Source organism: Streptopelia decaocto (genome assembly GCF_964273445.1).
Source record: "Streptopelia decaocto genome assembly, chromosome: 6".
Taxonomy (NCBI): domain Eukaryota; kingdom Metazoa; phylum Chordata; class Aves; order Columbiformes; family Columbidae; genus Streptopelia; species Streptopelia decaocto.
The window spans coordinates 1,216,282-1,233,179 of record NC_138660.1 but is presented as its reverse complement, the minus strand read 5'-3'; the positions used below and the strand labels follow the sequence as shown (position 1 = coordinate 1,233,179).

Below are 16,898 nucleotides of genomic sequence, written 5' to 3'. Positions count from 1 at the left end.
GCCAAAGGGGAGTTTCTCTCTCATCCTGTTGTCTTCCTTTAATTCTTTTCACTTTCCTTACACTTTTTGTCCATCTTTTCAGTCTTCTTTTTTTTCTGTTGCTGAACAATGCGTGTTACACATCACCAGTGTGAAAACTGTGGATGTGCAGAAGACAAACCACTCTGAAGACGAGGCAGTTACTGCATCTTTGAAATTCATCCATGCAAAGGTCAAGGATCTATTTACCCACTGCCAAGAAAGGTCAGACCTTTGCTCTTGTAACTGTTGTGTCAGGAGTACCCGTGAAGATTCCCCATACGTAATGCTGCCTTCCTCGGGATTTTCCATCTGCAGGGATCACCTTACGTTACAGACAGGGTACCCAGCAGACTGCTCAGCCCCTTTGATGTCAGTGCCAGCTGACGGCAGCCCCGTTAGCGCCTTGCACAGCGCAGCCTGGCAGCCCCGCTTCTCACGGACAGGGATTTATGCGCGAACGGCACGGTAAGGAAATCATGTTTCCTTATTTGCTTGCATGCATGTCTAAGTAGATCATGTCTGTCTTCAGTGTACACACAACGTGTGTCTGTATGTCTATATATATCTGTGTTATTCTCACCTCACTGAGAATAAGCGCATGAGTGCACAGAATAAAGATGTTCACTGCGAGGACAGGCAGGGCACTGGGAAACTGAGAGTTTGACAACTACATAGATTGACACATTCAGCAGCAGCTTACTCCGGTAAAATTCTAATCACTAATGTTTCTCCTGGTTAACCTTTATGCTTCTAGTTATTTTGCTGCACTTTTATGATAGACAAGGTAAGGCCACCCAGGAGACTTACATGGATGATATGTGCTGTGGAATTCTTGTCATCCGTGCCAACAAAAAAATTAATAAGGACCTTTTTTCCATATCTGGAGTTGAGCTGTGCAATAGCTGTCTCGGCTGTCCAGGCAGCACCTGAGCAAAGCAAAGGTACACTCAGCCTCTGGGTTGGTAGGCAGTGAAAAGTAGAGTAACTTAGAAATAATGTAGAAAAGGAAATAAACAGAGATGATCTTACCATAGGAAGATTCCCAGTTTGTTGTTGCTACAGGCCAGTCAGATACATCTGGCAATAAACTGATCAAAGGCTTCCCCCCTCTGCTATCAATGGTGGCTTTGGAAAGAATGAAATGAGTTACCATGACGTTGGAAAACACACAAATCTTATATACTGTTATGAACTCAGAATAATGAAGCTGAGAAATATGTCTTTACCATCACCACAATAGGAGTATGTTCTGACGAACAACTATGCTCTAACATGTCATTTAAAAACCATTTCAGTCATGCCTGCAAACAGCACGTGCAAATCCTTGGGACCATGACACCGAAGAACTATTTTATTTTCATTCTGCAGATAGCTTGAAATAATAGTTTTGAGAAGTATTACTAACATTACAGACACTATAAAAACATGATTCAGGAAGCACTGCTAATTGTTTTGCTTCTCCTCCTTCTAGCGGCAACATCCAGCTCAAATGCCTGAAATAAATGATCTCCCTGTGTTTCCAGAGCCTGGCTGGCCAGTTATTTCTCACCTCATCCCTGATAATTTCTACCGAAGAAGTTAACTCACACTTAACTGAAAGGATTTGAATTTAAATAGCTATAGCAAGCTGGTAACTGAATAGTAATGTAATCTCACCTAAAATATCAAAGCTAGTAAAACAGGAGATAAAATACTAATTTTATTATTGACATTTATATTTGAGTCTATAGAATGGATACATTTGAATTTTCACAAAGAATTTCTGGAAACTTGTGCAGGGAAGGTAGGAGGATGTAGGTATAGCTGACTGTGAAGATGGGAGTGTTTGGGTGATATGTATATATCCTACAGGCAGTAAAGTCAGGAGGCACTTACTTTCATTTATGCAGGATCTGTAGAGAGTTTTTGCCTTCTGCACTGCTGATATATCATTGCTGCTTGGTGTGGCAAGGACATCTGAAACACACAAACGGCAAATAGGTCTGAATATCTGCTCTTTATTGGGAAGGTCCTGAAGGAGCCCATCTCTGCGCTGCAGCCGGGTGAGGCTGGAGTGTCCAGGCTCTGCTTGGGCTGTGCTTCAGAGCGCTGCAAAAACAGCTAAACTGTAAGAAAGAGCCTTAAGAAGCCTCATCTGGCGCCTCCACTGGTGCAGCTGATGCCTCTTGGCTCAGGAGCAGCCGTCCAGCTCAGCCCCTTGCCCACCCTCTCGGAGCCATTGCAATTACTACTTTACAATTATGATATTCAGTCTGGAGAGAGTGGCTTGGAGAATGTTGCACGAGTATAAACTGGCTTCCTTGTCTGTTATTTTCATCTGAAAGATGGGAATATGAACAATTTGATTCTGGTGCATTTTGTGGAAAAAGGAATGCTTGTAAGTTGATGATGTGACTGGTGAGCAAGCTGGCTGCCTGTTCTTCGGGACCGCGCTGCGGAATCCAGACGCGCCGGAGAGCAGCTCCCAGCCCTGCAGCGGAGCTGGACACGGGCACCTCTCCTTGCCCTGGCTGGGCTGCCTGTGGGCAGCGCATGGAGCTCAGATGTCGGAGCGCGCGGTGCGGGAGCCACAGAGGTCAGCTCTGGGCAGCTCCCCTGCTCAGGCACAACAGCGGAACCCCACAGCATTCTCCAAGCAGAGTCTGTGGTAGGTTTGTCCTGAACTGAACATAAAAACCTGAAATATTTGGTAGTATTTTAAGCTTCGCTAGACAACCACATCTTATTAGGGTAACATGTAAGCCAAAGAAGAAACCTTATATAGTCCACAAACATAAATCCCACTGACCTTTTAAAACAACTTCTAGTTCGTCTCTTAAAATGTCAAAGTTACTATAACGGGAGCTGGTTTCTGGAATGACGTTCCTCTTAAGCCATCCTCCACAGGCATATTGGTAAAAATCGTTGCAGGGCTCTGCACTGGTGTCCATGTTCTCAAGGATTCGGGCGGCTGTAACACGAGGCAAATCAAGGCATAAAGAATCTTTAGAGACAAGAAATTAATACATTTGTTTGCTCTGAAGAGGGAGGTAATAAATATATTTAGTTCAGACTAAGCTCAAGCCTGCTTGAATGTTCTAGACCAAAGTACTCGTCAGTGAACAGTGAATTACTATTCCTTACTGCCCGTAACTCCCAGACTTACACGTTGCGTGTGTTTCCTGCGGGGTGTCTGTAAGGGTGATCAAGCACGGGAACGGGCTGCCAGGGAAACTGAAAATCTCCATCTGGGAAATAACCAAAACCTGACCAGACGAGATCTGAGCAGCTTCCCGTGGCCGCCTCTGCTTTAAGCGGGGCCGCTGGGCTGTACGGTCTCCAGCCCCAACTGCTCTGTGGCTGTGTAGCCTCTGGCGCTTGTTTCTGTCCAGTTTGCCCTGTTGCACTGAGGGGAAGGGCTTTGCTTTCAATGGTTGCACTTTATTCCTGTCCTAGTTCCGCCCGTTTGCTCGTTATTACTGACAATTTCTGTTTTGAGGGCATGCTCATGAACCGCTGTGCTGGGCTGGAGCAGCGTCTGCAGGGCAGCCCTGTCCTGGGGTGATGTGGTGTGTTAGTCCAGCAAGAAGGACAGGAACGGTAGGACAGAGAGATCCTCTGACACCAAGAGAACACGCTTCTTGTGCACTGTCCTGTCACTTTCGCAAAAAAACCAAGAAACCTACATCTTGCATAAATCTGAGAAATTATTAACAGTCTGTGTAATAGCAAACCGTGCTGTAACAGTGGAACCGGGCTGCTCTGTTTGTAGCCAGCACCTGTTTAATCTTCCTTGCCTACTATTGTCACAGAAAAAGTTCTCATCTACCCGAGTGTTTCTGCTGGAGAGCGCAGGTTAGCCAGTATCACCTAACCAGCTTCTACCCAAACTTGAATTTAAATACTGTGAACGTAATAGACGAGAACACTTGTCTTCCACTTGGGGCTTCATGCAAAATCCATGTATTGAGTATTCTCCTCAAGAGCCTAATTCGCACATCTGAACCCCAAGATAACCCTTCATTATTTGGCTGACACCACAGATATATTAAAATCATTGAAATGCGACTTTGTTACCAAGCAGGCCCATTAGCACAGTGACACACAACCGCCCCTGCAAAGTCAGTGGGACCAATTAGGCTGGACAGAATCCTAAACATGCTTTAAGTTATTTATAAGCTGAAACTTGTGCCCAAAGCAGCTTTATGGCTGTACACACTGAGACCTTTTTGCTCTGGAAATAAGAAGTGTGACACTGATGGATATTTTGTTATTTTAATTCTAATACAGGTTCATTCATACATATACCATGTGTTATATGTGTTTTTATCCTTTTCATTAGTCCTCAGTATTGCTTTGAGGAGCCAGTGTTTGGGCTTGTTCCTATTCTCTCTTGTTTATTCCATTTTCTAATTGTCACTGAAGAATATAGAACCTTATCTCAGTTGCTTTTAATTATTGTTACTGTAGTACTCCTGGTTGCCAGTTGTTCCTTTAATAGCTTACAAATAAAGTAATATATGCTGAAATAGTAACCAGTGACTTGGGGAGGATAGAAGTGAAACTGATATGAGGTCAGAATTCCCTATTTCCATTAGTCTGTGCTGCCCAAGCTCAGGAAAATTTGCGGAGTATGTCAGTTTGTTAAAAAAATGCTTAAATGCACAAATTATTAATACATGGTATCTTCGTGTGCTGCACTGGAATGGATTACAAACCTTGCTAAGCGGTTCCTGGTGTCTGCCCTGTGTGTAAGCAGGGGGTGTGCTGGAGGGAGTTAGAGAATGGGGACATGGGGGACATTGGGGAGCAGAGCAGTCAAAGAGGGAAAGCAGCATTAACGGATCTGGAGGAGAAAACAGCACAGAGAGCTGTAGATGAGAGTAAGGAGAGCAGGGGAAGCCACCCGCTGCCTACACCAGAGTAAGCGGTGTGCAACTCAGCCTTGCTCCCATGCATTGTAGTAGCTTTGTAGTAGAGTTCAGACCAGGACATAAACTAAGAGTTCTCTATGCAGTTGTTACCCAGGGATGAAGTTAACCTGTCAGACTACAGAATCTGGAATTGTTTGTGGACATGCAGATTAACGTTGCATCTCCTCAGACAGTAGCAGCGCAGCTTGAATGGCTGCCAACGATCATTTAATGCACCTTCTTTAGAGACACCGTTTCTGCTCCAGTTGTGCCGTGAGGTGGGTGTGGGGAAGAGCCACCTGTGGTTGCCGTGAAGCGCGTCTGAAGCCGGAGGCGTCCTGTGACAGGACAGTCCGAGCCTCAGAGCAGCCAGACCCTGATGACTTTGTAACATCTGACAACATTACAGCACAGATTTTACATTTATAGAAGAAATATGCTAAGGACATTATTTTGGTTTGCAGATGCTGTGCCTCAATGTGCCGTACTTGTGTGCTGTTAGATGGGAGCATTACACGGGGTAACTGTGCGTAAAAATATACAAGTTAATTTGAAAGTTAGATATTTTCATTCTTACCTGATTTTATGCAGTCTGATGTCTTGCAAACCCCGTCTGAAAGAGGATACAATCATATTCTTAATTCCTTAATGAATGTCAGTATAACAAAACCTACTGTAAATATTTTCGTTTGAAGTCACTTTAGAATTGCATTTAATTGCAGTAGATAAAATGGACACTTTACACTCAGTGAATATTTATAGGATCAGGCTCTAAATTTAAATACAGTTTTCTTCATCCCTGTAGGGTCATTCAGTGCTAATGACTCGTGTGGAATTTTTGTAGAGTAAAACACTCCATCAATTAGAGCTGAGCAAAATATTATTGTATAACAAAGAAGAAGTCTAAGAGAAAAATAGCACATGGACTGAAGACATTTGCAGAGGCAGCTGGAATTTCACAGTACCCTTCAATGACAAAAAAGTCTTGGAGAATGGAAAACTCTGGGACACTCACTCTGAAGTCTCCTCAACCAAATACAAGCCTCAGGAATGTGGAAATGGTTCCTTTTGAGACTTCAGAAATAAAACAGTTTTATTATTCACTTCAGAATAGCATTTTCCATTCCCTAATTGAACTGGACTATAATAAAAAGTTTAATCAAAATTATTAAGTACTTAAAAATGAAACAAAGCATTTAATTTCCAATGTAAGGAAACATTCTATTTTGACCCCCAAATGGAAATATTAGCCTTTTCCAGGAATTATCAGGGTATTTACCCCTCAACTGAATTACTTTCCAAGTCTATTAATCTGGCTGCTGAATCACAAACCTCTCAGTGTAACGACACTCACTATGAGGTTTTGCTGCAGCGCCCTGTAAAAAGAAAAACCAGGGATTTCCTCCATACCCAGGGAACAGAAGGAGCCCCGGAGTTGGGGTTTCTGCAGCAGAGTTGGTTTTGTAGGTTTTGCTTCCCGAGGCAGTAATTACAAACACAAGCATTGCTCGGCCAGAACACGCAGCTGGTTTGTGTTCACCACAGCTCTGCGGAACAAATGAACGTATGGAGTCCTTGCTGGAAAAAAGCCCTTTTGTGTCAGTGGCGGCAGCAGTAGGTGTAGATGCAGCTTTACCTTTCAGATCATCGTGTCGTACTGTCCAGTGACATACATGTGAAATATGGCCATGATGTAGCTATTAATCATATTTTATACAGTGGGTCAGGTATAATTCTGTGTTATTGGCCAAATAATTCTGAGCTGATGTCATTTTCTTGGTGTTTGATGTAGTGCAGCTATACACACCATGCAGCACAGTCTTTCCTAATACAACATTTTAATACAGTGCAACTTAGATTTTTTTTTGTTACTACATAACAACGCTCTATTTATTTAAGCATTTTTTCACCATTTCTTAGAAAACTTTTATACTCCTATGCATGTGGATGTGCAAAGACAGTTTCCATGTACTCACCGTCGTAGGTTGCGTACAGGACTATCATGGTGACGGCTACAATAGCCAGCAGGATCACCACCACAGCCAGCCCGATTTCCAGGCCACTCCACCGCAGCTTTTTCTTTGGTTTTGGAGTATTCATTTCAGTTATATCCATCTGGCTTTCTGACTTGCCCATAACCCAGCGTCTGCAAAGGAAAAGGGAAAAGTCACTGGAGGACTGACCCTGAGCCACAGGTCTTAGAACTGGCTCCACAGCTGCACAGCAGCAAAGATGTTTTCTGGGTGAGTTTTCACGTTATTTGTAACATTACTAGAACATCAGTCATTGCATTAAATATTCTGTCCTTCTCACTCACACACAAGTACATACCATGTACTACTTGTCATCTACGGAGAAGAGTGGTCTTCCTTCCCATGAACAGGCCACCAAATCCAGACCTATGTTTCAAACGTACCCTGTGGTTTAATCTTGTGTGATGGTACAGGAGTTTGCAAGCCCGCAAAAGCAAGTCTCTCTGCTTGAATAAAAATTAACTTAATCTGCCAATTGCTTATCTAATGCCAAAGGTCAAAATGTGCCATTGTGCTTTGCTGTCATTTCTTATATTATGTAAGCAGTTCTTGAGTAGAGCTTTACAGCTGTCTCTAAAAATAGAGAATCCCAGTGAGGCTCTGCTGGGAGCCCGTCATGTTCACACTGGAGACCGAACCTCCCGGCGATCCGAACCCAGCGCAGCCGCCCTCTCTTTGGAGGTGAGAGCACTAAATCAGCACTAACCACCACACACGTGCCCAACGGGGCGAGCGCGGATGAGCTCCCGTCACTCACGGGATGTGTACACATTGGAGACTATTTCTGTCGCTCTTCAGAGGTAACTCGGCCACCTTTTGCAGTACTGCTGTTCTGCAGTTCTTTGCTCTTTCTCCATCTCCTCCCACTTACTGAGGGCCAGACTTTGATCTGCTGACAGATTAAAATTCCTATACATAGAGCAATGTATTTCTCAGCATTCCACAATGAAAACTCAACACCTCCATTCTCCAGGCCCCTCACCAGGTCAGCCCGGGCTGCAGGTCAGGGCATCCAGCTCCTTGTATTCCTCACACCCTTCTCCCCGCTCTCTATGTCCGTGTAACAGCAACACGGGAACCCTTTTGTTTCTGCATCCATTCAAGTCTAAGACTTGAACGCAGGTATTTCAAGCTGGTTTAACCGTTCTGTAGGCTTGTATTAATCTGTCTCCTAGGCTGCTGCAGTCTTTCAGACAGGCAGTCTTTGCTTCTCCTCCGGACGTTCTGTTCGTGCTGATGTGTGTTCCTCAGTTTCCAGCGTCTCTTCCTCTCTGGGGTGCCCACCTCATCCCGAGTGCTGCATCCTCCACTGCAAAAACGTGTCACTAAGTGTGGACGGTTATTCGTAGAATAAAGATGTCAAATAACTGGGTATTATGGACCTAAGTCAACAGATCCTGCATTCCATGAGTCTCAGTGGATCCTTGGACACTCACACTAACACTGTCTCTCTAAAGGAATGAGAGAACATGTATTTCAGTGTCTTGCCTCCCTTTTTGTCGCTCTTCCCTGGACATCAAGATGCACAGAGTGACTGGCGGTGTGGAGTCCTGCGAGGTCTGCCCAGCCTCTGGCTTTCCAAGCCCAGGGACCATCACAACCACTTTCTTTTGTCTCATGAGCTGCTCTTTTTCTCTGAGGAGTAGGTTTTCGGTCAAATCAGCAAGTGGTTTCTGAGCCACAGGAATGAAATCCCGCAGAACCATGTAAAAGAGTGAACTATGTAGAAACTGCCCTGCACTAACAGATGGTAGAAAAGTGCATTAACCATTTTATCCTTCTCACTTTTGGTCACATTAAACAGCAAAAAATGTTATTTATATTGACTACTGACCAGGCCCCAGAATCCTCTGAATACCTGGAGCCTAATGTAAGAAATGATGCTCATGTTCTGACTGATGGTGTCTTCAGAGCACTGACAACACAGTTGATTAGATCAGCAAGAAACACCGCACCTTTCATGTGCAAATATGTTCTTACAGTCAGCTAAGTTCCTCCAAGTGAGCGGATCTTTCTGTTCTGCAGGACTGCTCCTGTGTTTAAAGGCATCTCACTCACTCATTTTTACTTCCAGTTATTTAGAGAACTTATCCCGTCTGCATTAACGAACACCAGGTAAAAGCTTCTTTATGTGCTAATTGCAAGCACAGCAAAAGTACGGGAAGAATTTAAACAGATGTAAGCCTAGGTATTACGGTTTCCTTACATTTCTCTTAGTGCTTCTGTGATCCCCTCTGCCTACTGAAGCGTAGGTACAACAGACAGCTGAAATTATTTTGATCCTGCTCTAGGTGGCACAGGGAGTTAATGCATTAGCTTTTCTGTTCGGGATGTGCACGGTAAAAATCGCGTTGTGGCTTACTTGGTTCTCGGTGTAGTCTCTACAGAAAACGTAGTGCATCTCAAGAGTACGTTGTGGTGTATTTTTAATCACTCGTGTAGCGCGCCCCGTGCAGACGGGCTCCTCCGGGCAGGGTAAAAGACGCAACGGGTGAGGAGGCCACGGGGCATCCCGCAGCCAGCCCCGCCGCCCCGGCACCTTCCCCGCCGCCCGCTGCGAGGGGTTCCCAGCCCCGCCGCCCCGGCACCTTCCCCGCCGCCCCGGCACCTTCCCCGCCGCCCGCTGCGAGGGGTTCCCAGCCCCGCTGCCCCGGCCCCCCCGGGCGCGGGCGGTGGCGCCGCTGGGTGGCGCGGCGGGCGGGAGGGAAGGAGGGGCCGCTGCCGCCGCCGGGCTGTGCGGACTGTGCGGCCCCGGCGGGCGGTTCGGTCCCGCCGTGCCGGCCGGGCTGCCCGGGGCGCTGCTCCCGGAGGCTGGATCCGCAGCCCTGCCCGCCCCGACGGCACAGCTCCCGGTGCCCGCAGCGCGCACGCTGGGGAGGCTCCGAACTTAGGGACGGTCAGAATTGCCCTCGGGAATACCGGGGCAGGGAAGCCGCGTGAGACCCGTCCGTCCCGCCCCGCTCCCGCCGCCCCTGTCCCCGTACTCACCGGCAGGCGCTCGGAGGGGTCCGGTCCCGGGGCCGCCACACACATCCCCGAGCAGCGCCGGGCGGAGGCGGCGCGGGGCGCCCCGAGGCGGGGGGCAGCGCCCGCGGGTCCCGGGGGCAGGCGGCGCAGGCCGGGCTGGCTGGGCTGGCTAGGCTGGCGGGGCGCCGGGCGGCCGGCGGGGCTCAGCGCCCGGCCCGCCCGCGGCCGGCGGCGGGGACACGGGGCGCCGGCATCGCCGGGACATCAAAGCCCGGGGCGCTCCCCGCTGCTCGCCGCCGCACAGCGAAGCTGCTGGCAATCAAAGGGGCCCTTGTCTGCGGGCTGCCGGCCGAGCAGTTCTCCGGGTGACCTGAAGGCTTCTTCCTCTTCGCGATCATAAAAATGTGATGGGGCAGGAAACAAACAAACAAGCCCCCCCGCCCCGACAAACCACGCTCTTCACCTCGCAGAGCTTCCCCGAGCGCTTAGGTAGCGGGGAGGGCAGGAGCTGCCGCCCGCAGTCAGGCGGGGCGACGAGCGCTATGTCCGAGGGAGCTGCCCCATCCCCGAGCCGGGACCGGCGCTCCCGGCCGCCCGTGCCCGCCGCGCTGCCGGGGGAAGGAGAAGCGAGAGCCGAGCGGGAGCGGAGAGCAGCCTGCTCCTTCCTTCCCCGCCGGCTTCTCATTTCTTGCCAGTCCGTTCAAGAGAAGGAAGGGGATGATGCACGGGGAAGGTTAGCGGCTGCATGTCTGCAATGCTTGGTGCCCGTTTCCATGCAGACTCATTGCCTTTGTCAAATTAATGCAGTCACACACCCTCTGCAAGATCTTATATCCTCATTCACTGAGTGATTTCTTCTCAGGAGATGCTTCTTGCATGGAGAGACAGCTCCGAGCTCTCTCATAGAACCTGCCCCCAGCCAAGTATCAAAAGATATTTGTTTCATTCTTCCTAAATTTCATTTTTATTAAGTTTCATTTTTACTAATAAATCGGCAGACATCAGAAGCATCAAGGAGTTACTGTCATTCCTTTCCTCAAACCAGACATAACGCTCAGTTATGCTGCCTTCCTGAAAGCACCTTTATTTACCTCTGAGACAGAAATGGCAGCTGAAATTTCTGAAATCTTTTATTACCAGCTCCAGCCGCTCAAATCTCTGCTGCTCCAGAGGGGCAACCTTCCTCCTCTCCAGGGAGGGTGGAACCTGACTGCTGCCCTCTCTATGGAACCGCACAGCAAATGGTCCGCAGGGCAGATGCAACAGAGAGAGGAGGCCGAAAAGGTACTAACTCAGCATTAGCTGCAAAAACGAAGCATTTTTGCAAAATGAGCATCTAAAGAAGAAACAAGAACAAATAAGGTTTTGTTCACAGAAAAGGCAACAGAAGTACCAAAACTATGCAGGAAAAATATTTCAAGAAGTCTAGAGAACAAAAATAACTGTATTTTCTTGCAGGCAAGAGTGGGGAAAATGCTGATTGTATCTTTTCCAGAATCAGTGTTCAAATTAATGTAAGTATCTCTCTGTCAATCTCTCCTGCATTAATTCTTGCAGAGTTCCACTCTGGTTACTAGAACAAGCCAACCCGCTCTGGCAGGTCAGGCCTGACGTTACTGCTGCCTTAAGGACACCTAATGCAAACCATCCCATCAAGCAGCATGAGAACAGAGGAACTGTTAAAAATGTGTGATTTTGTAACTGGATGCCTATTGTAAAGCCTTGACTACAAGGCTTGACTACAAGAGCTTGAAAAGCAGAGGGTGATGTATGTGGACAGACTGATCTGAAGTGGCAAAAAAGGACTTGTTTCAAAAATTCTAGGTGAATCAAAAAAAAGCATAACTGCCTAATTTGCCACACAGAGAGAGAAAAGGGAGAAACTCAACTGGAAAACTGTAAATAGTCCAAAGATGACTAACATGTCTGACAGGCAGCGTGAGAATTTCCACCCTTGGAGAACCTTGTGCTTGGAAAGAGGGATTAGACATTGGTATATCTGCAGGCTGCAAGAGGTGTGATCCGTGAGTCAAGTGCCGAGATTCCTGTTTGGACCTTACTTGGAGAATCTCCCACCACTCACCAGCGTGAGGCCGTGCCCGAGAACAAGCAAAGACCTACTGCTGATGCTCCCGGGGGCGACCGGAGCAGCACGGTTTGCAGCCGGAGACCAGGCGCTGTATTAGGCCTGTGCTGTAGCCCAGACGTCCCCTGTCCCCTGCCACCCACCCTGCCTCTGCTGAGCGGAGACTGGCAGTGAGTGACGCACACATGAAGCTCCATCTTTAACTGACCTCCAAGCTCCACATATGAACAACTTCTACAAATTCCTCGCTGAGATCAATAGTCTATTTGGTCATTTTTATCCCCTGTAATTTAAGGGATAATAAGACATGTATAGCGTCATTCTATCAGTGGAAGTTCCTTACACATCGCTAAGGTGTACAGCCAGTGCCAAGATGAACCAAAAAGCAGATTACAGCTTGTACTGATTCCTGTCAGATGTTCAGTATTTGCTTTCCTCTTACTCAGTTCCATCTTCCTAGTACTGTAATTTCACAAAGCTGAAGAAACAAAAAGCAAGCTGACAACAGAAAGTTCACCCCAGAACCGAAAAAATAATGAAACCTTCACATTTAGAGATGAGAATAGTTTGTCCTCATAACCTTCCTGAGTTGTCTTACACTCAAGTAATCCTACTGCTTTCAGTGAGAAAGAGAAGATGGAGAGTGCACAGGTTGGTCCTTGAGGGGTAAGTTGAATGGGATGTGGCACTGCTCTGACACTGCTCTGGGCTGCTGCTAGACACAGATACAGCAAATACAGGGCAAATGTGCAGAACCAAGGGAAACTCAGCATATCATCTGGGAGTTAGATCATGAAAGGAAGAGTTAATGGAAGCACAGTGTCATCAGTGTTCTTGAAAAACAGAGGTTTCTGCTCAGTACTAATTTGAGAGGAGACGGTAGTACGATCTCTTAAGAAGCAGCGGCTAGGGAAGCGTGCTTCCCAAAAACGGTGGCCACAGGTAGTTGAGAGCAACATACAAAAATGGATGCACTGTCCAGCCTTCAGGAAAACAAACTGCGTCACAGCAGCTCCGCTTGAATTCTTTATCAAGTGAAGAAAAGCCAATAACCCATTCAATATTGTTTTCTCCAGTTGGTCCAAACTGACAACAGTAAGACCTTATTCTCAACATGACCTCTGGATGGCATTTAGGAAATTAAGACTCACTTATATTACTGTGAAACAATGCTGATGATACTTGTTGTATTTCCTTTTGGGAAAGCTCAGTTTTCCCAAGTAACAAAGTCAGTGTTCAAGAAGCAGCAATCACCATTGGTGCTGCCTGCGTGGCTCTGCCCATCGTACTGCAGCTGGTGTCCTGTCCCTGCGAGCCCCGCGTCGCAGCGAGCGGGGCGACGTGCCCTCCCCGCGCGGCCCCGTGCGTGCTCAGCGCCGTTGCACTGAGGAGTTCAGATGCTAAAGTCTAACACGCTGTTTACTCACTTGTGGTTTTTGTCTTGGTAGGTTTGTAATGGATCCAGGGCTGGGTAATTTCTCATTCAGGAAAGTAAACAGACTTGCTCTCAACATATTTGCTTCAGTGCCTAAATTATTCAGGTCTAATTGTATTGTGTTGCAAAGCTTTGTGTTTGTGAGTCGACAGGCTTTGCAGTGTGACTGATTCGCAGGTGTTTGCAAGCGTGATAAAATGCTTGGCTGAAAAGCTACAGGGTTTTTTTTGGTCTGTTTTTGAGCCTGCCTAAAAGCCACACAGAAAGCTTCCGTTAGCACAGCCTGACAGACTTTTGGGAGCCCTGCGTTTCTCTGCAGCCATCCTGGCAATCGCATTTGTAAGCATTACTGGGAAATAGCGGGTGGGTTTCGTGGAAGAAATATGCAAAAACTGAAGTGAGGTAGAACTGCACATGAAATACTCAGAGAGCATAGAGGTTGGTAACAGTATAAACACAGAAGCAAAAGGTAAGAGACAGAACTCGGATGAATTAACGACAAGGTTTCCTGCACAGTGTGTACGACTGTGCAGAGCTTAGTCACGCTTTTCTGGTTACCTTTAAAACCACAGCGCTGCAAAAACAAAAACGAGCACAAGCACAGAGAGGCCTTCACTCCAGCAACAACTGGAGCAGAAACTGCTGCAGACACGCACCCGAGGAGCCACCAGCGCAGCGAGGAGCCACCAGCGCAGCGCGTTCCCAGCAGCTGTTCGCCCCGGGCTCCCGCACTCACCCGCCGCCGTGGTGCCACATGGCCCGGTCCCGCACTGCGGTCCGCCCCGGGAGAGGAGCCGGCTCGCTGTGCTGCCCGGTTGCGTGTTCGGTGGGAACGAGGAGCCGCCGCCGCCCCGGCCCGCCTGGAACCTTCTGGAAGAGGCGGCGGGGCCGTCAGGGGGCGCTCGTGGGGCGCTGAGGCGGCTGCACGCGGCGGGGCGGGGGCTGGGGGCCCCGCGGCCGCAGCGAACGCGGCCATTGTTGTGATTAATTGTTGGAATTGTTGTCGGTGTGGTGACTTCTGCCCCGCCCGAGGACGGGCCCTGCTCCGTGCGACCCCGTGCGGCTCACCCCGCGTTCCCTGAGCTGACTTCTCTGTCGTGTGAGTAAGAGCTCAATAGGTATCGTATGGTAACGCAATCACCAGGCATTGTACGTGTCAATTCTTAGTATTAATAGTTCAGAAATTTAAGATAGAAGCGAGATGTTTTCTGGAGGTCTTGGCATTAACCAAAATGTCACGTTTTGCCCACCTTCTGTGGAAAAAAGTGGGTCTCTGAGGTGGTCCGTTCCATTGAAGAGCCCCCAGAGGCCTAGGAATGGAATGTAGGCAGAGCTGACAGAGTCAGGCAGCTCTGAGCTGTCCCCTGACGTGGAAGTGCCACCGAGCCCGGGGTCTGGATCTTCACAGTCACAGCACAGATTCGGAGAGTGGCCTGAAGTTACGGGGCAATAACTAGTCGTGCGCTTGTTAGAAATTGAAGCCATGCTGTGTAAAATCTTAGGTGAGCTGTACCGTGGTGCTTGAGCAGAGCGTGCCTGGCTCGGTGGCGCCTGTGCCGCACGGCGTGACTCCCTTTGAGAGCCGAGGGCGCCCGCCCGCGCGCGGAACAGCTCTCAGGTGCCTTCTCAAGGTCCGCTTTGCTTCTGGTGTGGTGGTTACCTGGACGTCTTTGGAGAGCAGCTGTTGGTGAGTCCATAGAGCCACAGAACCCTTGAGATAACACGGCCCTTGTTGCTTTCTCTAGAGGCTTGTGAAGAATGTCATCAATAATTAATCAATGATATAGTATCTTCTCCCATAGTGTGCAAATTAAAAGTAAAGCAAAGAACCAAGAGAAAAAATATTTATTATTTCAGTGGGTTAAAGTGAGGGTTTTTTTGTATTTATATTTCTGTCTTCTGTGTCTTTACCTCACATGCTCAAATCTAAGGATCCTGTCCAACACCACTTTAATTATTGTCCACAATAGCAAACAAATAATTAACTAAATACAAACAGTAGGGCATTGCAGTGCTGTGTGGGAGCTATGTACAAGATAGTGTTCTGCCGAGGTGCTGCACGCCTGTGTTGTGCGCTGGCCACAGGACGTTGTTGGTAGCTGAGGAGGTCGCTGTCAGGAGAGACAAGCTCCTTGAAGAACAGATCCCAAAGTGAGTGTTTTCTCGATGGGTCGGAAAATGTCAGGACTTGTACAGCCGCTGATCAGGTTGCACCCTGCTGAAGGGTATGATTCTTTTCATTGCCGTTTTCTGTTAAAACAATGAGCCATTGACATACTGCAAGCCTAACAGACATGCTGAACACTAAAGGCCATGTGTGCTCTGAGTGTTGAGTACACTTACAATCAAGAAAATTATTAAGGCTTGAAGGTACTAAACATGAGAGGAAAGAAATGTCTAAATGTAGGATGTCAGATTAAAATATTCATAAGTAATGTCTAGGTCACTGGAAAGTGATCAGCCACAACTTAAGCAAACAGTAAGCGATGCCTTGCCTGGCATCGTGGCAAATCAATAGTCACATTTGCTGTTCTTTCTTGCCGCTTGCGCCCTAGATCGGAGTTTCTTTTTGCCATCCAAATGACATAAGCAAATAATCTGCAAGGAAAATAAGTTCTGTTTCAATGTCACAGATTAGCTGGCTCCATGTCCCTGGACAATGAGATAATTTGAACAAAGTCCATGACTTGAATGTCTCTTTTTGGTCTTTTCTTAATCCCCAGTGACAAAGTGCAAAGCTTGCCTAACATGAGTACTGTATATATAGAAAATGGGGAAAACCCCTATAGAGAACAGGGAGAACATCCAATGATTCTGTGAACAGGGGGAGTTGTCCTGTTCCAAACCATCTTTCTCAAGTCACGTCTGGAAGAGAAAATGACCAGTTTTTCCTAAGGGTTTACATTAGTTTTTCTACCTTCAAATGTGAAAGGGCAAAGCGAATCTTTTTCAGCTGCCATTTGCTTGTCTCATGTTTTTGGTTTGCCTACTCGCTGACCCTGTTCTCACTTTATTTTGCTATTGGCTTTGTCCTTTTTTACTCTTCTCTATTTCACTGAAGCTATTAGTGTAAGGCGGATCAAATAATTTCAGGGCTTAAGCAGACCCTTGAACTCACCATGTTTAATGGATTTGTAATTAGGCCATGTATCCGTGTGAGAATGGGCGGCCTGGGAATTTGCCAAGGATTTATAGGGGGATTTAGTAGCCTACTAAGAGTTTCCAGACCTATTAAATTCCTTAAGAAGTTTCAAAGACGCCACTGATTTAGGCAGGGAAATATTTTGAACTGGGGCGTCTCTAAATACACAGAAAACTGAGAGAGGTAGAAAAATGCTTTTCTTGCAGAGAACAAGAAAAAGTTTCAAAGATTTTATAATTTAAAGTGCAGAAATAGATTTTCAAACTTATCTTGGTACCACGTGGCTGGATTAAACCATATTATGTGTGTTTTCTCTGAAATG

General features: G+C 47.3%; 1 protein-coding gene across 2 annotated transcripts in view; it reads right to left on the bottom strand.

Annotated features, from left to right (window-relative positions):
* Positions 1–14,282, bottom strand: part of MME (membrane metalloendopeptidase) — a 37,441-nt gene extending 23,159 nt beyond the window's left edge. Inside the window, exons 1-7 of one of the 2 annotated variants that reach the window (XM_082056644.1) lie at positions 14,171–14,282; positions 6,890–7,059; positions 5,491–5,526; positions 2,810–2,971; positions 1,897–1,977; positions 1,051–1,146; positions 829–947 (exon numbers count right to left, since the gene is read on the bottom strand). In XM_082056644.1, the coding sequence (XP_081912770.1) occupies positions 829–947; positions 1,051–1,146; positions 1,897–1,977; positions 2,810–2,971; positions 5,491–5,526; positions 6,890–7,059; positions 14,171–14,190 (684 nt within the window). In that variant the 5' untranslated portion in view covers positions 14,191–14,282. Of the gene's footprint in view, positions 1–828; positions 948–1,050; positions 1,147–1,896; positions 1,978–2,809; positions 2,972–5,490; positions 5,527–6,889; positions 7,060–9,934; positions 10,614–14,170 lie in introns of those variants that run through there. The other variant, XM_082056645.1, reaches the window with a different exon arrangement.
* Positions 14,283–16,898: the final 2,616 nt, after the last annotated feature.